The 25092-nt window shown below is 35.3% G+C and overlaps 1 protein-coding gene across 1 annotated transcript; it reads right to left on the bottom strand.

Moving 5' to 3' along the window:
* Window positions 1-13784: 13784 nt before the first annotated feature.
* On the bottom strand, window positions 13785-23965 carry LOC101891003 (uncharacterized). Its single transcript, XM_011293472.3, has one exon. It carries the CDS (start codon window positions 23416-23418, stop codon window positions 20323-20325), a length of 3096 nt encoding a protein of 1031 aa, XP_011291774.1. The 5' UTR covers window positions 23419-23965; the 3' UTR covers window positions 13785-20322.
* Between the last annotated feature and the right edge of the window lie 1127 nt (window positions 23966-25092).

Below are 25092 nucleotides of genomic sequence, written 5' to 3' on the forward strand. Positions count from 1 at the left end.
GTAGAGCCCCAAAATTTAGCAGAGCAATTTTTATTGGTTGGTATTGAAAATGAGATATATCGGTCCACGTTTTGGTATAGTCCACATATTACGGTACCTCCCGATATTCGGTATTTTCATGATTTATGCCACATTTTTTTACGGATTTGTCTTAAAATTGGTATATTGTAGGTCATAACGGATCCCAGTTCGTGTGGCGAGACATTGCATATATAGGTCATTTATATGATATAGCCCCCATATAAAGGTACCTCCCGATATTCGGTATTTTGATGATTTTTGACACATTTTTTCACGAATTTTTCTGAAAATTGGTAGTTGTAGGTAATAATGGGTCCCAGTTCGTGTGGCGAATCATTGTAATTATGGGTTCAGTATTCAGTATTTTGATGATTTTTGCCACATTTTTTCACAGATTTGTCTGAAAATTGGTATTTGTAGGTCATAATGGGTTCTAGCTCCTTTGGCGAAACATTGCATGTTCAAGCCCACGATTTGGTATAGCCCCTATATAAAGGTACCTCCCGATTTCGGGACTTTGATGATTTTTGGCACTTTTTCCCATGAATATTTCTAAAAATTGTTATATGTGGGTCATAATGGGCTCTGATGTTTCCTTTACCCTAAGGTAAAGTTTGGCCCGTCCGAACTTAATGTTTTTTACTTGTTTAGTGTCAAAATTGCTTTTCAAAATACTCCAGACACAATAGTCCAACGGATTGGTATCCGGAGATTTTCGTGGCCATTGTGCCCTGGAAGTTAAGGGAGGAAACTCATTTTGTAACCGTTCTTACGTGGCGCATGCTAAGTGCGATGGTGTCCAAGGCTTAAATACACCCTCCAGAATATTTTCGCGATAATATTCGGCATTTAGTCTGATGCCACGGTCGATTAATACGAGCGAAGAGCGACCATCGGCTGTTATGGCGGCGCACACCATTACCATGGCCGGCGCTTGGCATTTTCAACTGACCTCTTTGGCAAGTAAACACGATCATTCTGTTTGTTCACAAACTGCTGGACAAAGAATGTTTTCTCATCGGAGAAAATTAAATTCGGCACTTCACCACTTTCGGTCAAGCGAAGCATCTCTTTGGCTCTTTTGAGTCTATTTTTCTTTTCATTCCGGTGTAAGCTTTTGCACTTTTTGGAATTTCAATGACTTTACTCCGAGTTCATTTTTCAATATTTGCCGAATGGAATACTGCGATATGTTCAGATCACGAGCAATTTCCGGCCACTGCGACGCGTGTTTCGATCAAGACGCTTCTTTACTTTTCGAACCATTTCTGCTGATGTTTTCTGTTTTCTTCCTTCAAGGAAGTGACGTCGGGCTACGCTACCAGTATCACGGTAACGAGCGATGGTAAGAGACACAAAAGATTTATTCACATTTAAATGCTGGAGTGCTCTAACGATAGCCACTTCTGTTTCTCCAGCCAAATATAAAGAAATCACACTATCGTGCTTGAATTTCATCACGAATAACTTTTTTTTTGGAAGAGTCTCACCAAAATGCTTTTGTACGGTTGTAAGCAATATAATGAGCTGTCACTGGAATAATTTTAAGAGCTGTCGGACGAGTGCCTTAGAAATGACATCAGTCTGAAGTTGGTGCCAGATTTTTCATCTCACCCTGCATAGAGAATAATCGGGATTTTTTGCTTTATTGATACAATATTTTTGGCTTTTTGTATTCTCTTTTGTTTGTGTATGTATAAGTAAACAAACAACAGCTTAGCGGCATATATATCCACCTAAGGGCGTGTCTACTCGATCTAGCCGATGGATGGAACATCAATAGTATAAACACCCTATAAAAAGGATAATTTCAACTGATCTAGTTGCATGGCTCTTTTCAGTGAATCATTCAATTGAACTGGGTGGTTGGTAATCTATACAACACCACTATCTTTGATCACTGCCATTGCCCAATTATAAGGTCGACAAGTAAGACCAGCTGATACCTACATTTTCTGTCAACATAATTCGAACTCGCTTAGTAATACTTGTTTTCTTTGTCAAAAAGCTCGAAAAAAAAACAAAAATAAAAATAAGAAAAAAAGGGTTTTTTGTATCAGCTCCATGCTGCTGAAAATGTGGAGACCGCATTATGTAATCTAAATGTTTACACAAAAATACACAAATGCTATAGACACCGCTAAGCTCTCGCCAAGAATCCCTCAACTGAAGCTAAAGAAATCCTTAAGACGTGGCTAGAAAAGAATCATCCTTGGATGGGATTAAGTCATATACGTAAGGAGATCATTGAGAATATGCGTGTAGTTGTGATATATTTCGTGAAAGATCCGCTATTTCGGTTTATTGGAGGAGAAAATATGCGTCCAGCTGTGATACAATTCGTGAAATCTACTAATTCTATTATTTTCTGTGGCGTTATATAAATAAATTCTCTAATAGCCTCTGTAGGTATGCGAACGGCAGTGGCGGATACTTTCTCTCCCATGTACATTGGAAACTGTACATTGTCGCTGTGTAGTAGATCAGGTAGATAGTCCCAGCCTTCAGTTCAAATACCTTTATTAAGTCCACACCCAGCCTTTCGATATAGATGCCATGTAAATTTATAAGCTTCCATCGCCTATATGTGTTGCATATTTCGTCCAGAGCGCGATAGAAATGGTCAAATATACGATAGCAAAATCTTTTGTCTCTCTTACCCTCTTTTCTCGCCCTTATCTTTAGGGCAAACAAAAACTCCCGAAAAAAAAAACAAACAAAAATATATTACTTTTTGATTCCAATAAAGTCATGAAGACTTTAAAAGAAATAATAAGTCCAGGGAATACATTAACATTCACTAGATTATTTATTTTCATTTAATTAAATACAATATTTAAATATATAATTTATATTTTGTGTCACAATTGATGTCAGACATTTCTGTAATATTTTTGTGTCGAGGAGAAAACTTTTCATTTTCGCTCTAAGACCAAATTTTGACAATAAACGTAGGTGGCAGAGTTGTATTTTGTGCGAATTTGTCTTCTGGTAGACCTTTTAATTGGACCATGATCACTGCCACAAATCTTAGTCGATTTTTACTACGATTTTATAGCATTCGCCCATAACTATTACCTAGTTTACTTTAATTCTACTTCTTCTTAATAACACCTTATAATTATACACACAAACACCCAATTATGTTAGCCAATAACAACAAAAATAAAATGCTAAATCGTGACCCATCGTCGGACAATTGACGACAAGGTGGCTGAGCCACTAATCGAATAAAAACAACGATACTCATGCACTATCTACCGCAATTACCATAAATGCTTACATCATACGCACATTCTCTCCAAAAACAAACAACAACAACAAAAACAAAAGAGGTTGAAACAAGTAATGGCTAAATGCATAAAAGTTGTCTAAAAAAATATGAGTGCACAAGTGTAGATTCCAAAACAAATTAAGGTTCATAAAGACAGACGGGCACACAAACACACACGAACTCAGACTCTCAAGCGCTAAGCCATTTATGGCTAGACTTAGCCGAACATAGGCTTAAGGGAACCATAGACCGGCAACAATTATCAAACAGAGTTGTCTGGTATAAAAAAAACTCCAACCAATTTGAATGCGTTTTTTGCTTTGCTTTTTGGCAAAGTTTTGTGTTTCACATAAAATGCTAAAGCGTTTTAACTTCAATACATATGCATATATACTCTGCAAGACCTGTAATTGCGTAGAGTTGCTGCTCACCGTTTTTTGATCATAAGCAAACAAGATATCGACAAGCATTCACACCACCATATTTTGTTTCAAATCTATCCAAAAACCTGTTGTTTGGTGTCCCGTGTCAATCGAATTCGCGCACAAAAAAATCGTGGTAATTTGAATATTGAATCATTAGACGCAATGCTATTAAAAGTTGTTCACAAACAGTGGAACATGGGAAGCAGCTAAATACTCAGCAAACGACATTGAAGTTCAATGAGAGTGGTAAACAAATCGAAGGAGAGAAGAGCTCCATCAATAACACTCAACACCCGCATACACTTGACGTATGAGTGTTGACAACACTTATACGTAGTTCGAAATGATTAGTGGGGCTGAAATCAAGGAAAGCCAAGGCAATATTTTCACCATAGAGTGGGTATGTTAATGTTGTAGTTTTTTATACCCTCCACCCATGGTACAAAAAGGAGGTAGAATAGCTTCGTAAAAGTACAGAAACACACCCCTGAGGCTATGCCCGCTTTCTGTCAGAATTATGGAAAAGTAGACACAACAGATGGCACTAATTTATTTAATATTTTTCATTATTTTGAATATTTATTAAAAAACGCGAAAGATAAATGCAATGCCTGGAATTTCTTACAAAAATATGATCTAAATTGATTAATCCTCCAATTTCATGGCAAAAATGGTTACTAGCTTTAATGTGCGCCCTGCAATGTACGTTTCTTCCAATCATTGATTTTGAACATATTTCGTTTTTGTTTTTCAAAAAAAAAATAAATAAATAAATACATACACAAAATTGGCAGAAGTCGGGCACACTTAGAGAAAAATTTTAATCGGCTGGTAGCTCTACCTTACCTCTTTATTGTACCATGCCTCCCCCATAGTATGGAGGGTATATTAAGTTTGTCATTCCGTTTGTAAAACCTCGAAATATACATTTTAGCCCCACAAAGTATGTATATTCTTGATCAGCATAAAATTCCGTCTATTCTTCTGTCCGTCTGTGGAAATCACAGTAGCTTCCGAACGAAATGAAGTAAGTTGATAAAAATTTACTCAAATGTGTATTACGTCTGCAGGACTTTTGGTATTGAAAATGGGCTATGTATGTCCGCGTCTTCGTATAGCCCCCATATAAAGGTACCCCCCAATATTCGGTATTTTGATGATTTTAGCGATATTATTCACAGGAATTGTTTCAAATTTGGTATTTGAAGTTCGAAATAGATGCTACAGCCTAAGACAGAAATTTGTCTGTGAAAGTCCACGTTTTCGTATAGCCCCCATATAACGGTACCTTCCTTTTTCGGTATTTTGACGATTTTAGCGACATTATTCAACGGAATTCCTTCAAATTTGGTATTTGAAGTTTGAAATGAATTATACAGCCTGTGACAGAAAATTGTCTATGCAGGTCCACGTCTTCGTATAGCCCCCATATAACGGTACCCCCCAATATACGGTATTTTGATGATTTTAGCGATATTATTCACAGGAATTGTTTCAAATTTGGTATTTGAAGTTCGTAGTTGATACTACAGTATATGACAGAAAATTGATTGTGCTGGTTCACGTTTTCATATAGCCCCCATATAACGGTACCTCCCTATATTCGGTATTTTGATGATTTTAGCGACATTTTTAACCGGAATTACTGCAAATTACGTATTTAGAGTTCGTAATGGGAACTACAGTCTGTGACAGAAAATTGTCTGTGCAGGTCCACGTCTTCGCATAGCCCCCATATAACGGTACCCCCCGATATTCCATATTTTGATGATTTTGGCGACATTATTTACCGAAATTATTTAAAATTTTGTATTTGAAGTTCATAATGGATACTACAGCTTATGTCAGAAAATTGTCTGTGCAGGTCCACGTTTTATAACCCCCATGGTATCTCCCTATATTCGGTATTCTGATGATTTTAGTTACATTATGAACATATTTTTTCAAGTTTCGCATATGAATATTGCAATAGCTTATGGGAAAAGTTGCCAATGTAGGTCCACGTCGTCGTATAGACCCTAATATACGGCTACATTCGGTATTTTTAAGAGTTTAATACAGATTTTATTTTTTTGAAAATTCTTAAATTTGTACCAAATTGTGGAGGGTATTAAAAGTTTTACATGTTTTTATTAATATTGATTTGATTCTATTAAAGTTCAAGCCACTGGGTTTATTACATCTATTGGGATAATCTTGTGTAATTGTTTGGTATTAAACAGTATGAAGATTCTATACCAGATTAAAAATAATCCGATCGTGAGGAAACCCATTCTAATAAAGTTAATCTGGCTGTAAAAATCGAATACCGCAATAAATCCCAATATGTGGGTTAATCGGGTTAAAAATCTGTAAGTAAGCGAGCTATAACACTTCAAATTTACACCAATTTGCATCAAAGACCTATGGTATGTTAGTATATAAAAAACACAATTATAGAAAAGACAAATAAAAATTTGGTTTCAAAACTTTGCTTAGCGGTTAAAATTACTTAACATTAGTAACTATGTTATTACGATATCAAACAATCAGAGGTTTTTACACCTAGTGACAATATTTTGACTCTGCCTTGTCCTATCAATGGTAGAATTATGAAGGTAAAGTTATACAATCATATGTTCACAATTTTTTTTTTTTCGAAATTATCCAAATGACAGCATTTCATAGTCAAAATTTATTCTTGTAAATCCATTATACATACACAAAACAGAGATGGAAACCTGTTTTTTATGCAGTCAAATTTGAGAAGGTAAATTGCAGAGATGGATATGCTTATTTGAAAGGACTTTACCTTCTTTATTATACCATGGTCCTACCCATGATCCTCGTATAAGGTCCCCCTTCCAGCTCAGTTGATTACCAAACGATGTGTCAATTAAATTTTGAATTCGCTGCAACCAAAACAAACTTCAAAATCATGGTAGACGAATACATTTAGTCGCACGGCGTAGCTGCTGGGACAATGAACTGTCAAACCATATTTTTTAATTGAAAATTTTAAATGAAAAATTATTCAAATTATTAAATTCTGTTGAAAAATTTATAATACATCTACCTGTATTCTTCTACCGCGCAGCAGAGCTGTTACACATACAAAAAATTGACAACAAACATATTCGCCACAAAATTCTTCTGCCAAAATAAATATTTTCGCCTCAAGCATGAATTTTGACATTTCATCTGATAAAATAACAGCTGTTTTTAGATTAATTCGCTCGAAGGAAGACCTTATAATTGGGCCCAAGGTAGATCTAACAGATAACCGCATCGGCAAATTGCTACAACAAAGCAACTTTTATGGTACCCTCAAATATCAAAATTGGCATCTAAGGCGAAAAACATAGATTCGCCATGACATTTAAAGGTTGCGGCAAATTTGTTTCAACCAATCAGAACCGAGGTGTTTGTTTACATTTTATTTTGTGTGCCTCTCGTCGTAAACGAACGTCGCAATAAAAGTTTTTATTGTAAAACAAATAAGAGTAAAATAAGTATTAATTGTAGTATTGCGATATTTTTTAAACCAAGAAACTTATAATGAATATATTTTACTGGTCTAAACCGAAAGTTTTCCGGAACTGCAAATGGCAAGAGTCGAATTCTACTACATCTACATCCCGCGATGTGCTTTGGGAATCTTAGATGCTGAGGCTAACTTAATTCTTAAAGCTGCACTCCATTCTAAGGCTGCAAATACATAAAAAGCTTGAAGTCATGGTAGGCATATTAATGCCAAATTATAATAAAAAACGACGGCAGAATTTTAGTGCGGCTCTGTAATTCCTTTGTGAAATGTCACAAAATAGGCCGTGCCATGACTTCAAGCTTCTTATGCACTTAGCCCTTAACCTCCTTCCTTCATTTTCTTTTAATTTTTTTCTGGTTTCACTCTAAACTTGCTCTTAAATTATTTGAAATATTATAAAAATGTACTTTTAGGGAAGACAACATAAACAAATTTGTTGTTGCATTCATTTAGGGCGAATTCTTCATTACAACAATTTGTTTTGACATTTAATGGTGCCGTCAGCTGGGCTGATGCGATTACCTAGTACATCTACCTTGATTGGGCTTATATACTTATATGCATGATAAATAGGGTACACAAGGTATGAAAAAGAACCATTGGCGTAAACTATTCCTTTTGGGAATAATGATATGTTATGTTATGTTTGTTTATGTTTTTTTTTTTTTAATAAGTAGATTTTTATATGTTTCTTATACGACGCCAATCGGAGGTTGTAATGATATGTATTTCTCAACCATTTTAACGAATTTAAATAATTTTTCATTCAAAATTTTCAATTTTAAAATTGGTTTAACATTTCATTGTCCCAGCAGCTGTGTCGACGCGACTACCTGTATTCTTCTACCGTCAATTATTCATGATTGATTGAAAAGCAGCTTGTCATTTTTGGAGCCAAATCATAAATGGATGTCAGAGCCGCAATCGAATCCTGTAGACGTTTTTGACAGACTGAGAATCAATGACCTAACGGCTGAGGCTAGAATCTTGAAATTTTGCACGACGCTCAGTCCTGGTGAGTAGGCATGTGATAAGGCTGGGTTTTTGGAAATTCGTACTAAAAGGGTAGGAAAAGTACTAAAATGGACTAAAAATTTAATACTTTGTTTTGCACAAACGGAATGAGCTACAATTGAAATTTGGAATGTATTGCAGAATAGATGTACCAAAGTTTTTTCTTTGGAAATTCGAACTTTAAGGTTAGGAGAAGTTCCAAAACGGTACTAAACTTCTAAAATTGTACCATTTGGTATTATTTAAATGGTACCATTTGGTATTATTTAAACGGATTTAAAATGGTACCATTTGGTATTATTTAAACGGATAGACCTAAAAATTGGTATGAGAACCAAGGTTGGCAAGTAAGTTTGATATATGAAGGTGGTTTTGGAAATGTATACTAAGTACGGCAATTGTATGATACTGAATGGTTCTAAAATTGTTTATGGTGGACGGATGAAGAAAAATTTTTGAAATTTTGTATTAGGGTCCCTTTTAGTGGTAGGTTTGTGATGAAGAGGTTGTTTTGAAAATATATACTACAATTACTCGCAAAGTACTAAATCATATCATATTTGGTACAATTTGGTATTGGGTGGACATATACTGCTTGAAATCTTAAATTTGGTACTGGTGTCGCTGCTCATATGTAGCCTGACCATATGGAGGTGGTTTGTTAAATGTATACTATAATTGTACGAAAAGTACTGAATGGTACTATATTTGGTATTGAGTGAATCTATAGAGCTGAAACTCCGAAATGTGATACTGAGGTCTCTACTTCTACCTGGTTGTGGGTTTGCAAATGTGTACTATAATTGTACGAAAAGTACTAAATTTGGTATTAAATTGTGTATTGCATGAAGGAATAGAGCCGAAATCCTGAAATTTGATATAGATGTCACTATTAGAGTCTGCGGTTAAGATATGAAGTTGGTTTTGATATTCAGGTCTCTGTTGGTATCTGCGATTGAGATATGGAGGTGGTTTTGGAAATGTATACTGCATTTGTTCGACACGTACTGAATGGTACTATATTTGTTACAATTTGGTATTCGGTGAACAGATAATGCTTGCAGTTTGAAATTTTGTATTGGGGTCGCTGTTCATGTGTAGCTTTGGAAGTGTGTATTATAGTTGTACGAAAAGTACTAAATGGTACTAAATTGGATATTGGGTGAAGGAATAGAGCTGGAATCCTGAAATTTGATACTGGTATCTTGGTATCTGGGATTGAGACATGAAGGTGGTTTGGAAAATGTGTATTATAGTTGTACGAAAATTACTAAATTTGCTCTTGATTAAAGGGATAGAGATAAAATTCTGAAATTTGATATTCAGATTACTGATATTATCTGTTTTTGAGGTTTCGCGGTGGTTTGGAAATGTGTACTAAATTTATACGGAAAGTACAAAATGGTACTAAATTTGGTATTTGGTAAAGGGATAGAGCTAGATATAGATGTCACTGTTGGTATCTGGGATTGAGATATGGAGGTAGTCTTAAAAATGTGTACTACAATTGTTCGGGATGTACTAAATGGTACTAATTTTGGTACCCTAAAGGTGAGAATACATTAAACGCTTTTTTGACTGGCTTAAGTCATCGGCTGCCTCCTTCGGAAAAAAATACAAGAGCGTAGGGCCAAAATCGAACTAAGTCAACCTGAAACTAATTTTTTTCCTCTACGAAGTAGCCAGCCGGTGACTTAAGCCAGTCCAAAAAAGCTTTTTATGTACTCTCACCTTAAGGGTTGTGAAATTCAATATTGAGGTCAATATTGGTTTCTAGCATTTACATATGGAGACATTCAAATAATTTTGGACAGAAAAATTGAATATGGGTCCACTGTGCATGGGTAAACTTTAAAATTAAAGATTGAAGTCTTTTTGGTGTAAACGGTAAACATTTTCCTATTATTCTTTCCAACAAAGGAAAAACTTGAATAAAAAAAAAACTTCAAAATCTTAAAATGTGCAGAAGTTTTGAGGAAAATTTTTCCAATTGGGCATTTTGAGTACTAAAGAGGCCTAACATGAACTGTTGGAACGAATCTACAATTCTAAGGTAGACTTTTCGCTGACTAAGCAGCGGGCACATGCTGGTAATGTAGAATCACCTTTAGCTATTTCTTTAAACCTACCGGTAATGCTGAAGGTAGGTAGTCAACATTACATTTTTCGAATTATTCAGATCGTACAGTGGCCAAAAAAATGTCCATTTAGGTGGGCTTTTCTTAAACAACAAAGCGAATCTCTTTTATAGCAGATTTTTATAATTCTTTGTACTGAGATCGCAAAGTCTTAGAATCGAGTATAAATGTTCCGATTTTGCATTAATCGAAATTTGCTACCCCTGGCCCACTGTAATACAAAAAATAATTTATACTTTAACCTATTTACTACTGCAACGCCTAATGTTCATTAACTCATTAATTGTTGGGGTAGGTTGGTTGTTGGCCGTTGGTTGCCTCGCATCGATCCACTACCAATTGTTTCGAATGAATAAAAAAGTGGGTGTTGGAGCTCTTTAAGTGCGTTGCTTTTCCAATTTCAAACTCATTATTACACTTAGTTATCAATGACTTTGTTTGGGAGAAGTGGCAGGTAGAGATACTCGAATTTTCAAAAAGACGTTTGTTTTTGCAAAAAAAAAACAAACACCTTGGATTTGAAGTCAAATCTTTTTTTTTTTTTCGAAAAAAGTGTGTAAGCAACAAAACAACATTTCAAAATAATAACAAAAAATATGTGAGCAGCAACTATATACATAACGATTATATGACTTGGGGGCATGCGTCATGGCTGTTTGTTGATATTTAATATTTTTGCGTCCAGGCGGGGAGCGGTAGTGGAGGCGTTTTATGTCGCTCTACAAACGCATACAACACAAGCGCAAAGGCTTTCACAAAACCAACAAAAAATATGAATTTCGTACGGAGACAAAAATATGAGATTTTTGCAAAAGCCAATTGAAATGAACACTAAGCTCTTGTCGCAGCAACAGCCAATGACAACAATAACAAATTATTCATAATTAATTGTTATATACCTAAATATGTATGTACGTATTTGTTAGATGACTGTTGTTCTATTCAGATATAATCAAGGTAATATTTTTGTACAAAAAAACATAATTTTTGGATTTTTGCAGTTTTTGAAGTTAAAATGATTGATATTTAGCTATCATTTGTCATTTTACCGATGAATGGCTAAATACGCCTTATTTGCCGTCACAATGTCTGAATAGTGGAAAAGATTTAAGAAATGGGTAGGTTTTGTGTGTTAATGACACAATTTGCAGAAAAGTCTTGGCACTTTAATTCCGTTAACTTTTATACACAATTTGTATCTTTTTTATACCCTCCACTACAGTATGGAGGGTATATTAAGTTTGTAATTCCATTTGTAACACCTCGAAATATACATTTTAGACCCCACAAAGTATATATATTCTTGATCAGCATAAAATTCTATGTCGACTTAGCAATGTCAGTCTATCCGTCTGTGGAAATCACTCTAGCTTCCGAACGAAATGAAGTAGGTTGATAAAATTTTACTCAAATGTGTATTATGTCTGCACGACTTTTGGTATTGAAAATGGGCCATGACCGATATTCGGTATTTTGATAATTTTAGCGACATAATTTACCGGAACTATTTCAAATTTTGTATTGGAATTTCGTAATGAATACTACAGCCTATGCCAGAAAATTGTCTGTGCAGGTCCACGTCTTCGAATAGCGCCCATATAACGGTACACCCCGATATTCGATATTTTGATGATTTTAGCGACATTATTTACCGGAACTATTTCACATTTTGCATTTTAAGTTCGCCTACAGCCTATGACTGAAAATTGTCTGTGCGGGTCCAGGTCCTCGTATAGACCCCATATAACGGAACCTCCGATATTCGGTATTTTGATGATTTTAGCGACATTGTTCACCGGAATTGTTTCAAATTTGGTATTTGAATTTCGTAATGAATACTACCTATGACAGAAAATTGTCTGAGCGGGTTCAGGTCTTCGTATAGCCCCCTTACAACGGTACCCCCGATATTCGGTATTTTGGGGATTTTAGCGACATTAATTACCGGAACTATTTAAAATTTGGTATTTGAATTTCGTAATGGATACTACAGTCTATGACAGAAAATTGTCCGTGCGGGTCCACGTCTTCGTATAGCCCCCATATAACGGTACTCCCGATAATCGGTATTTTGATGATTTTAGCGACATCATTTACCGAAATTGTTTCATATTTTGTATTTGGAGTTCGTAATGGATACTACAGCCTATGTCAGAAAATTGTACGTGCAGGTCCACGTTTTATAGCCCCCATGGTATGTCCCTATATTCGGTATTTTGATGATTTCAGCTACATTATAAACAGATTTTTTTTCAAGTTTCGCATTTTAATATTGTAATAGCTTGTGAAAAAAATTGCCTATGCAGGTCCACGTCGTCGTATAGACGATTAAGATTTTAACAGAATTTTTAATGGATTTTATTTTATTGGAAATTGCCAAATTTGTTCCAAATGGTGGAGGGTAGTTCCGGCCGAACTTACAGCTTTTTTACTTGTTGCATTTTATAAATGGGTAGATTCAACCGTAGTAACCTTGCTTATTTTTTCTTAATTGTCTCACTGTCAAAATGTTTATTTTATAAAAAAAATATTATCCTGTAGAAGATGAGACTCATGATTTTATTTATTAACTTATTTAAATCTTCGCTGTGACAAAATTATAAATTGGGGTTTTCTCTTAACTTACTTTCAGCTTTCTAGTCCTCAAACGAACGAATAAAAATGGTTGCAGTTGCATTTTTAAGCCTTTCACTCTCTCCTTTTGGAGTTTTAAGCATTTCTCGGGTTATCACAACTTGGTTGCTCTTACCGTAATCCGAAGTGGGCTATTCATGCTACACCTGTCATTTGTTGCATCGACAATCATACCATAGCTGCACTTGTGACATTTGTTCGGCAACTTTTTCTAAGAAAATCATTAAACTGATACGGAAGGTGCACAATTCTGCTTGAAAATTGAAGAACAAAAATAATAATAATAATTATACCACGCTGAAGTCAAGTGTGAAAATGGAAAATATCCAATATATAAAGAGTATTTGTTTCATAAAATATTAAATTAGCACCCGTTTTTCCTACTATTTCTACCAATATAAAAGCTGGTGTTAAGATAGGTTATATCTTTGCGAATTTTAAATTTTTGAAACCCTCTAAAATATGCGGCGTCCACAATGAAAACCTTGTATATTTGTATCAAACATATTTTTTTTTTAAATTTTTAATTCTAATAAAATGTGAACATATTTTCAATTTTCCGCACAACTTTCCATATATATATATTCCGTATATATTTTCCCAGAAAACTAAATTTTTTTATTAAAGCTTACCTTTTCAAAAATTATTAAGAAATCCAACAAACCATTTGAATACAAAAATATTTATTTATTTATGTTTAATATTGAATAACAATAATTTCTTATTCTAACAATTTTTATAAATCAATCGGCATTAAAATCTAATTGAAAAAACTATTTATTAACCTACTTATAATTAAGAAATATTTATATTATAATAAAAGAATCGAAAAAAATAAATATATTATATACGGTATGAGAATTTAAAGAGAATAAGGTAAATATAATAAAAATAAATCTTAGCTCAAAATATTTACTTAATGAATGTGAATAACAATAACAATTGTTTGATATTATAATAACAATTTATTTATATTTATTATTATTTAATTGGCACCTTAGAATCATATATTGAAAATTAATAAACAATGAACACAAATAAGATCGTAAGCGAGAGAGTGATAGAGAGATAGGGGTGATATTTCGAAAATGGCAAAGAGAAGTATTTATTTAAAAAAAAGGATTTGCATTTTTTTTTTTTAATTTTGAAACACTAAAATCAAGGAAAACTTTAATTAATTATTTAATATTTGTTAAAAAATAACAATAATTGTTTAATAATAATTGTCTAATAATGTGACCCGATTGGAAATTATTTTGTTTAATTAATACAACGTGAGATGAAAAAAACTGCAACCAACTTCAGACTGCTGTCATTTCTGAGCTACTCGTCCGACAGCTGTTAAAATTGTCCAAGTGACAGCTCATTATATTGTTTACAAACGTGCAAAAGTATTTTGGTGAATAAATCACTCGTTACCGTGCTACTGGTAGCGTAGCCCGACCGACTTCAAGAAAGTGGACGGAAGAAAACAGCATCAGCAGAAATGGTTGGAAAAGTAAAGAAGCGACTTGATCGAAACCCGCGTCGCAGTGGCTGAACATATCGCAACATTCCATTCGGCAAATTTTGAAATAAGAGCTCGGGGTAAAGCCATTGAAATTCCAAAAAGTGGAAGAACTTACACCGCAACAGAAAGAGAATAGACTCAAAAGAGCTAAAGAGTTGCTTCGCTTGGCCGAAAGTGGTGAACCGCCGAATTTGGGGTTTTCCGATGAGAAAACATTCGATGTCCAGCAGTTTGTAAACAAACAAAATGATCGTGTTTACTTGCCAAAGAGGTCAGCTGAAAATGTGTACCTTCGGCTGCTCTCGGCTCTTATTAATCGACCGTGGCATCAGAATAAATGCCGAATATTATTGCGAAAATATTCTGGAGGGTGTATTAAGGCCTTGGGCACTCAAACATTTTGGCGGTAGACCTTGGATATTCCAACAGGGAAAATATTATGGAGGGTGTATTAAAGCCTTGGGCAGGCAAACATTTCGGCCGCAGACCTTGGACATTCCAACAGGACTCAGCACCATCGCACTCAGCACGCGCCAACCAAGAATGGTTACAAAATGAGGTTCCTCGCTTCATTTCCAGCTCACAATGGCCACCAAAATCTCCGGACAGCAATCCGTTGGACTATTGTGTCTGGAATATTTTTGGAAAGCAAGGTTGGCACTAAATAATACCAAAGTATCGATCGCCTCAAGCAAACGCTTCGGGCAGCGTGTGATGGTTTCATTGGCCGCTTGAAGGCCATAATTCGTGCCAAAGGTGACCAGTTCGAACAAATCTAAACTTATTCTGAAATTTAATGCCACTTCTGACATTTATTGCTTTCATTCAATAAAATTAAAAAAAAATTGTAAAAATTATGGAATTTGACTTTGTTGCAGTTTTTTTTATCTCACCCTGTATGGTTTCCTGTGGCACAAAAATAAAAATGTTCTCATAAAAAATCTATAGAAATGGAATGATTTGAATTTTCCGAATTAAAATTTATTTTTAATTTTGAAGGCAGTTTGAGCTATTTTTTATATAACCTGTTCCATGTAGTCTTCAAATACAAGGAAAAGGATGTAGGGAAGGGACTTTGGGATGGGAAAGGATCATGGGAGCGCAATGGAATATGGTGTGGGAAAGGATCATTGGGATTGGGAAGGAAAAACTGGAATGTAATGGAATTTTGCTGGGAATAATATGGAGTTGGGATTTTTTAAGGAAATTATTCGGAAAACATGGAACCTGAAATGAAAAAAATAATAAATTATTAAGAAAAATTACATTACCGCGATTCTCCTCTTTGGCCATTTTCAAAATCTCACTCCATCTGAAAATTCAATTGCTGAATTTAAAAAATTATATATATTACACATAAATGTCTTAAGGAAGACAAAAAAATTAATTAATTTAAATATGTATGGCATTGTGTATATAAATAAATATATACATTATATAACCAAGGAAATGTGATACCAATTTGATTTGTACTACAAAAAAAGTAAATGTACTATTTTTTGAAACCCCATGAATTTTAAAGGTATTTGGATCCACTAATGATAAGAATTTCGATTATCTTTTGCAAAAAAACTTCCAATTAAGTACAAAATCAATGCCAATTTTTCGTTGTAATTTTTTAACACATTTTGATTTGTTCTTGGAAATTGTGTTGAAGTTTTTCATGTCGTTTTTTTTTAATTCATGTAATTTTTCGTGTAAAAATATGTAAATCTTTAAATAATTATAAAAGTATGAATAATAATTATAAATTCTTATAAGTTTTAACATATATTGTAAATTTAAGAATTTTCACAACTATTTTATTGTTAATGTTCTTATTGTTAAATAATGTTGTTTATCTTATTTTAAATGTTAACAATAAAACCTATGAAAAAAAGTTTATAATTTAATATCAAATTTTGAGGGAAATTTGCAGTATTGTTTCAATTGTTAGAAAATATATTCAATAATAAATCTAAAAATCTAGGTTATGTCGTATGTCGAGATTTAGGCTAAGTGCCTATTTAATAAATTATTTTATTTCTTTCATTTCAGATTTTATTTATAAATCTTTTGGACCTCGTTATGTCCGATTCTCTACCAAAAAATTGTTTTGTCTATATTTCGTGGTTAGAAGATCAAAATCAATTGATTTGTCTCCTCAAATTAATAATCCTTTTTTTATTTCCGTGACATTAATGGTTATATTATTATGACCAAATTATTATCGTATGTTTACATTAGAGCTGTTTGCCAGGTTAATCTCTACATAAAGGTAATTTTATTTTATGTATATGCAATGAAATTGGCAATTCAATTCCACTGGGTTTTGTAAATTTTGTAAGGTGTAAACGTACTATTAGTCTTCGGCCACGGTTTTTTTTATCATTTCGTTTTATTTGATATCATAATAATATTTGTAATATAATCGTTAATCATATTTTTTATGATAATTCATTCCATTATTTTGAATACAATCTTTGCGAATTTTAATAGTTTTTTAAAAATTTGTATTATTTTTTTCAAAAACTCAACATGACCAATTATCTTTGTCTGCCAATTACTTCTTTTAATTAGTTTTGTATATTTGAATTGTTAATTTTTTCTAATATTATTATTTGTTGTTTTCAATTGAAGTATAATATTTTTATTCGATATTGGGCTGGAAAATTCCCAAAGCAGAAATCTTTTATTAACTTACATGTGAATATACCTTGCAATACAACGGCCTATTTTTAACATTAGCCTATGTAAATTTATTTGTTTAACTGATACATTTTTGGCAGAACAGAAATATATTAATTCTACCGGTGAAAAAAATATCAGCTGATTTCTCTGCGTTCCCTTGAGTCCTTTTCTTATAGTTGGCAACACTATTGTATTGCAAGAGAAATGTTATCTCAGAAAAAATCTGCCTGATTTACACTGCTGGGTGAGCAATAAATTCTCAATGCATTTTTTGAATGAAAAATTATTCAATTTTTGTTAAATCAACGTATTTTCGTACAAGTGGTGATGCCCCCTCAGGGATGACTTTTATGGGGATTTATTTAAGATTCAAAAAAGTGAAATATTTTATATCAAAGGCCTTTGAAATTCTTGAGTGGTACAGCATTTGACAATGCCAATGTAGGTATATATTCCCTCCATATCATCGCATAGCCTGTACTGATCCATTGAACCGCTATTTCGATCTCATGGTTATTTAACGAAAGTAAAAGCCAAGACAGAATCAAAAGTTCACTGTGGTCGTTGTTTTTCGTGAAGCTCGATGGTTGGCAACACTTTTGTTACTTCCATATGATTACTGATGTTTTGACAACACCAAACGCATTGCTTACGATGACACATTGATTCTGTCTTGGGTCTTGAGGAGGAAATTTGATGACACAATAAAATCGGACAATGTGTCCCAATACATCTGGCTTAATTTTGTGAAAATTTGACACTTCCAGTTTTTCAGACATTTCAGCACCAGAGATCGTGAATCGAAAGTCGACTTACGTATCTCTACACCTGTCACAATGTTAACCTCCATAAGCATAAAAGCGTTCCATGTTGTGATTAGAGTTGCCAACGCATACCATTGTAGTTGAGAGCATGTTTACACATACTAATTCCAGAGGATTTCAAATATCAATTCCATTGCGCATACGTCAAATTCAAAATCAAGTAAATTTCATCTGACACATACTCAATAAAATTAAAAAATTTACTGGATTTATGTATAACGTTCAACATAGGCTACGAATTTCTCTTAGGGGCGCTGGTAATGAATATTGATTGCCTTTAGGCCTAATGATTGATATCTATAGATGTCTTTTAAAAGTCTTCTATGGATGTATATCATTTAAAAAAAATGTAAGAAATTAGAAGACCATTGCCAAATATTTTATGAATAAATTGGGGTCTGTTTACAGAACTTCTGATAGTGAAAGAATCTTTATGAAGTTTCATATAAGTTGCCAAAACTAGCATATTTATCCCTCATAGTTGCCTATTTTTCTGACTTTTTTCTAATTGTGTCTCTGATTTAAATGAGAAATTGTTCAAAATCCTAAGATCTCAAATTCACAAACCGTTCATGACCCGTCGACTGTGTGAATTTTATCACAGACAAGAGTTTACTTTGATTATTTTCGATTATTATCGATTTATCGAAAGTCGACTTACATATCCCTACACGTTTCACAATCTTAACCTTTATGAATCGAAAAGCGTTCCATGTTGTACTATTTTCAACAAGACTTTCCAATGGATATTGTTGGAATTTATAATATAGGCTTCGGAGTTGCCTCAGGGGCATAAGTAGTGAAGATTTATTGCCTAAAGACCTAATATATTTTCTATGGATTACTTTGAAGGTCTTCTATACATACATCCTTTGAGAAGTGTCAACAAGTTAGAAAACCATTAAAGTAGAATATTTTATTAAAAACTTAGAGTCCGATTACAGGGCTTCTAATTATGAATCTGGATAATTGTCTTAATAAAACCCCCAAATTTCTAGAATTTCATATGCGTTACCGCAAAACTCACATATTTAATTCTCATTTTGTATTCGTGGGGAAAAAATATTCTTAAAATACACAAAAACGATAAATTGAATTTTGGAAAAAAAAAAAAACGTCTACTACTTTTTGGTCAATACCACGATTTGGTGGAAATGTGACTCAATTACGAATACAAAGGTTAAATAAGGGTTAATGAAACTTCCTTGTATTTGTTAAACAAAGTCTGTTAAACCTGTGTATGCTTTCAAACTATTCAATATTAACTAAAATCTAAATGAATCTTATCATATGTAAATAAAATCTCTAAATCGTAAAACAATATATTTAAAATAAAAAATCTTGAGACTTGTTGTAAATTCGAAATATGTTAAATTTAAAATTTTCAGTGTACTATGCCATGGTACAATTATTTCACGGTTGCCTTCCTCTGGATTTTCCGTAATTTTAATGGCATTACAAATTTAAATAAACAAGGTTACCTGGATAATTCTACCATGTACTAAAAATACACTTTTTAAAAACCAATTTCAAAATCATTTTTTTTCTTCTAAAAACTAATACCTGAGAATTTCTAAAATTTCTATAACTTTTCACACTCAAAAACCATTTTCTATTTCAAATCATTTAAATCTTTACCAAAACTGGTCTGCAATTTTTCATACACTATCGTTCATTGTCCTCCTTATAACTTTCATTTCAATTCCAAATCCTTTCATAGAATATTCAATTTATTGCCTATATATTTGCCAATTGATTGTGGTTGTTGTTGTCGTTCATCTAAGACTAAAATATAAAAACAATAAATTCATAAAACTAAACAAATGATTATTTTTACTATTCTAAAATACTGCAATTTTCCCACAACTCTTGGTAAAATTCGTAAGGAAAAAATAATAAAATAACAAAGGTGCGTGCGCGGTTTCAAAACCCGTATCGAAAAGAAACAAAAACAATTATCAACAATTTAATAATAACAAAATCTATGTGAATTGGCGGGGAGGATTTAGAGGAATTTACAGCCATTGATTTTCTTTCTTCATTTCTTTTAAAAGATTTTGTTTCTTTTTCGTCTCACTAACCCTATTTATCCGTTAAAAAAGACAATAATTAACAACAACAAAGTAAACTACATAATACATACAAACATGAACACTTTCGTTACTAAAAATTATGTAGGTTGCTACGCAAAAAAAATCTTACCATTTTATTCTTACCCATGTCTAGAATCAAAAAAAAAATCCCCAGGTTTCCCCAATCATTCAAACGATACCCCTCTCCTCCTCTCTAGACGGGGCCAATAGTTTGTTCCAGTTTTCGTGCCCGAAAGCCAAAACCCTTGCTGCCATCCGGTCCCATGGGAGTACGCACCAAATGCTCGGCAGCACGGGTGGCAAACGAACCGGAACGTGAGCGTGGTGAGCCATCAATAAAACTTCCGGTACGTGAGCGTGGCTGGCCATCATAATCATTTGGTCCATGTTTATAGCTATTCAAAAAGCTGCCGGTACGTGAGCGTGGAGATCCCTCATATTCGGAACCAAACGAACAACGACGATCATAACCCGAATCGGTGGATATACGACGTCCTCCAATATACTGAGCATTATCATATTGAGCCAATTTACTGCTGATGTTGTTGAAATTGTTCGAATAACGTCTGGGGAAGACATTGTAGCCGCCACCACCTCCACCCACATTGGGATCTTCATAGGGTGAACCCGGTTGAGTATCGAGCGATTGTTTGCGATCCAAATTGAAGTCATTTGACATGCGACGATGATAACTGTTGTTGTTATTGCCACCGCTGTTGCCATTATTAATGTCGCTGGCATTCGAAAAGGTTCGCTCAAACTGCATTGAACCATTTGAGAAGCGGCGCTCACTGTTGCTGCCCACCGAACCCAAAGAAGATTTGCGATAAACCTCCGAATTTTGTGCAAAATCGGAAACACGTCTCGAACAGGGACAGTTGTCCGAGCAGTTTGAGTCGCGTCTCTGTGGGGCATTATCCGAACAGTTGGATGTGCGTCTGACCATTTCGGCATAGCCACTGCCACCTCCTTCCTGGGAACAGTTTGAGAGACGTCTCTGCAGATTTGAACCCGAGCCGCTGTTCACCAAACCGGAATTGCTGTGCTGATGGTGTAACGGCTTGGTATGTTCCATTGTGGCATTCATATTGGCAGCCGTATTGGCCGAAATTGTGGATGTGTTGCTATAACGCCTAGGATTGTAGGCAAAGTAATTGGCATTGGTACCCGGTGAAATGGGGCTTTGTGGCGTAGACTCCTGGCTAATGCTGCCCCTAGGTTGATAATGGTAATGATGATGTCCAACGTTGGGAGCTGGACCCGAATTCATACTTTGATGTTGAGGTTCACTGGCAGCAAAACTGCCGCGATGTGCTCCATTATACGCCGGAGCATGTCCATGGAACTGTTGTGGTCCTCCGCTACCAATATAGGTGTTGGGTATTTCCGTAGGATAAGTTTTAGCCGAGAAATCGGAGTTGTTACGTTTCAAACGATAACGCAAATCAAAATCATGAGCCACCGCGCCACCACTGAAGCTTCCGCCTCGGGTCCGTTCATAGTTGTGATCATTGAAGTAGCGATAATTTTCCACCATGCGCACCACGGGGGCGGTGACTTGTATGACAGCCTTTTTGCCGGTCTTCTTCTTGGGCGCCACCATTTCGTAAACCTTAAAGGGACCTTGTAAATTGCGGGCCTCTCGAGCTGAGGCCGATTCCAAATATTCCACCAAAGCACATTCCTTCTGTTGCATTTCCGGATATTTGTTCATAAATTGACGAACATCCACGGGGATAGCCATGCCCGGTTTCAGGATACGTATCAAGGCAATTTCACCACACTTGGAGAAAAGATCCGATACCTTTTCAATGGTTAGTTTATCCAGGGGCAAATCACACACCACTATGGTGCGAGAAGGCATGGTCTCGTCAAAGTTTGGCAAGGGTTCGATACGCCTTACCTTGGTACCCAAATCATTTAGCTCGATTTTTTGTGATTTACGTCGAACGGCATTTCCCACCACCTTCCATTCCTTGGTCAGTTGGCGTACCCGTTTGAAACTGGAGACCAATTTTAGGCTCACAAATCCCTCCTTATTACGCTTGACATGTTTCAAGAGGAAGGCATCCTTGAGTATAGATTCATTGGAGAAATAAAATTCTACTGCCTCGGCAATTTCACAGGCCAGCTCATCGCTGGGTATCAGAGATGGATCCAGCGTATCAATTTCATTGACCAAGGGCTTATTGTCCGCGGAAACTGTGGTGGCCTGAGACACCACTGAATTGGCTGGCTCTGCTGCGGGCGCTTCCGATTTTTTCATAGTTAAAAAGGAACGATGTACCCGTTTCTGTTCCGCATTGATGGGTGCACTGGTGATACTTGGTTCAGCTGCAATGTCGTATTTGAAGTTAGGATGTAAATATATATTATCCATGTGCGGATGTGCAAGTTGATGAGATCCGGTTTGATTTTTACGGAATTTTTCTAAATTAGCCTCACTTAATACTGCCGTGGTAGTTGTGCTAGTGCTGGTGGTTAAATTCGTATCAGCCATGGGACTGAGTGGAGAGTTGCGTGTTGGTGACGACGTCAAATCGATATCATGTAAGACATGATTATCCACAGCCAAAGGTTTCAGTTCGTCGTCTTCTTCAGACTCCTCGGAGCCTTCAATGGAAGAACCCATACCTACATCGATTTTTTCATCACCGTTTTCCGATGGTGAGTTACGTGGTGGTGGTGGAGACATGGGTGGTGCCGAGGCTCCCATACTCTCATGGCAGCTATCATCATCACTGCTGTTACCGGTGCCACCGGCTGGCATACCTTCATCGCTGCCAAATTGTGAATCCATGGATTGATTTTGTGATTCAACTTGATGCAACAGGGCCTGGGCCGAACGTTTGGCATGGAATCTCAGCAGCTTGGAGGGCAATGATGAGGAGAGTGGTACAATGGCTTTATTTGAGTGTTCCGGTGATGAACAGGAACTGCTGCTGCAACAAGGCTGTTCATCCATTTCCACCATTTTTCTTTCCTGGGGTTTTTCCCCACTGCTCACAGGTATGGCTTTAAGCTGATCACCACTTCCATCCTTGAGATTGCTTTCCAGGCTGGTCTCAGTGCTGGTCATGGTTGTTGTCTCTGTACGCACTGTGGTCACCGTGAAGGTGTGTCCATTCTTAATATGTTGGCTGCGTACCTCACACACTTCCCTTTCGCCCTCAGGCCATTGATCATCAGATTCCAACAATGCCTTAGAATCTCTACGGCTAAGATCTATTATCTCCTCAGCTTGGGGTATGCTTGGTGGAGTGGTGGCAGATTTTTCCTGGTCACTCATTTTTATATAAGTTTTTTTTTAATAATTTAATTGATTTAATTTAAACGTTTACGTTTCTATAAGAAACAAAAATTGTAATTTTGCAGTGATTGATTTTTTTAGATTGCAAATTTTTTCCTTATTCCAATTTAGTTTTCCTTTTTGGTTTCTTTCTTCTTTTTGTGAGTATCAAAATGTTGGCTTTTTGTTGGCTGGCAATTGCTGGGAAAACTTGTGGATTTTCTTGCTTTATTTGTATTTCTCTTTATTTGGAATCGTGTGAACCAAACATTGTTAGTTTGCCCGGTCGATAGTGATTTTATTTCTTTTTTTATTTATTTATTTTTTTTTTTTTTTTTTGCCTTGCACTCCAACAAATAAGCTCGGGTTATTGGTCCAAAGTCAATTTAAAGTTCACAACACAGCGCTTAATGTCAATTCCGTTATGGGCAAAATGCAAAACCACAACAACATGGGAAATTCAATAGCAAAACCATTAGAGTTTTGTGTTTCACTTTCACTTTCTGCTACCAAATGGCGCCCAACGTAAACGTAGGGGGGGGGGGGGGGGGGGAGGTTGTTTATTTGTTTTCAAGGTCGTTGATTTTCTGCTAATCACAACACAACTATCATTGTCAATTCCCTTGCGAATCACACGGGCATTCGAGTTTGTTTGTTTTCGCCTATTACTTTCACTTTCTTCTAGATGGCGCCCGATGTGTACGTTTTGTTTATTTACAATTTCAAGGTCGTTGATATAACGTTACGTTATTGAGGTCTCTATGCGAACGAACACGTATGTATGATCGTGCCGCTACACGATTGCTGAAGCTAGTTTGGCTGCACCACTCTCTTTCACTCTTTCTTTTATGAGTATGTGTTGAGTTTAGTTTAGTTTGAACTCTCTTCTTTCTTTTCTTTCTCTTATTTGGAAATTCTTCACCAACCAGTGGGGTATTTTAATGTTCACACGATAACTTGTTCACACTTAACTAGACGTTCACTGAACGTTTTCTGGTCTTTTGATTTAAATGTTTATAAAGTTTATTGCATTATACCACGAGTAGCAGAGGTTCGCGTTTTGTTGTTATTGTTTTATGATGTATCGTGTTTTTTTTTTCGTTCAGCTTGTTACTTCTTCAAGTTGTCTTGCAAGCTATGTTGTAATCCGCTCTTCTTGGTAGTTCGATTGCTTTTGAAGACGTTTTGGCTGCTTATCTAGTGGTCTAGTGTCTGGTCTCAGTGGCGAGAGGAACTGTTTAAACTTTGAATGTCTGTGACGCGTTTGACGTTTGAGTAACTTTGGCCAAGTGAACGTGCTTAAAATTGCAACTGGTTTTTATTTTTTGTAAACACTTTTGATTTCAATTCGTCTGTGGTTTATTTCCCCTTTGAGTTGGTAATATTTTTTTGTTTTGGGGGCAATGCATGCATTCGGCCAGGTTGTTAACTGTTGCCGTTGCGTTTTGCTATTTAGGCCACGATATGCTTAACACGCACTCACCAATTTGTCACAACTCTTAGATAATAATGTCGGGCCATCCGTCAGCGAGTGGCTCTTGGAAAACCAATAAACGATCACCTATTTCTTGAGGTTCGTTTTTGCCTTCTTTTTTTCGCTTTGGCGTTGGATTTTAATATTCCCAACACGTCTTTGAGTTTTATGGCTAATAACTTAGCTCTTTATTTTAGTGG

Source organism: Musca domestica, unplaced genomic scaffold, assembly GCF_030504385.1.
Source record: "Musca domestica strain aabys unplaced genomic scaffold, Musca_domestica.polishedcontigs.V.1.1 48, whole genome shotgun sequence".
In the NCBI taxonomy this organism is placed as follows: domain Eukaryota; kingdom Metazoa; phylum Arthropoda; class Insecta; order Diptera; family Muscidae; genus Musca; species Musca domestica.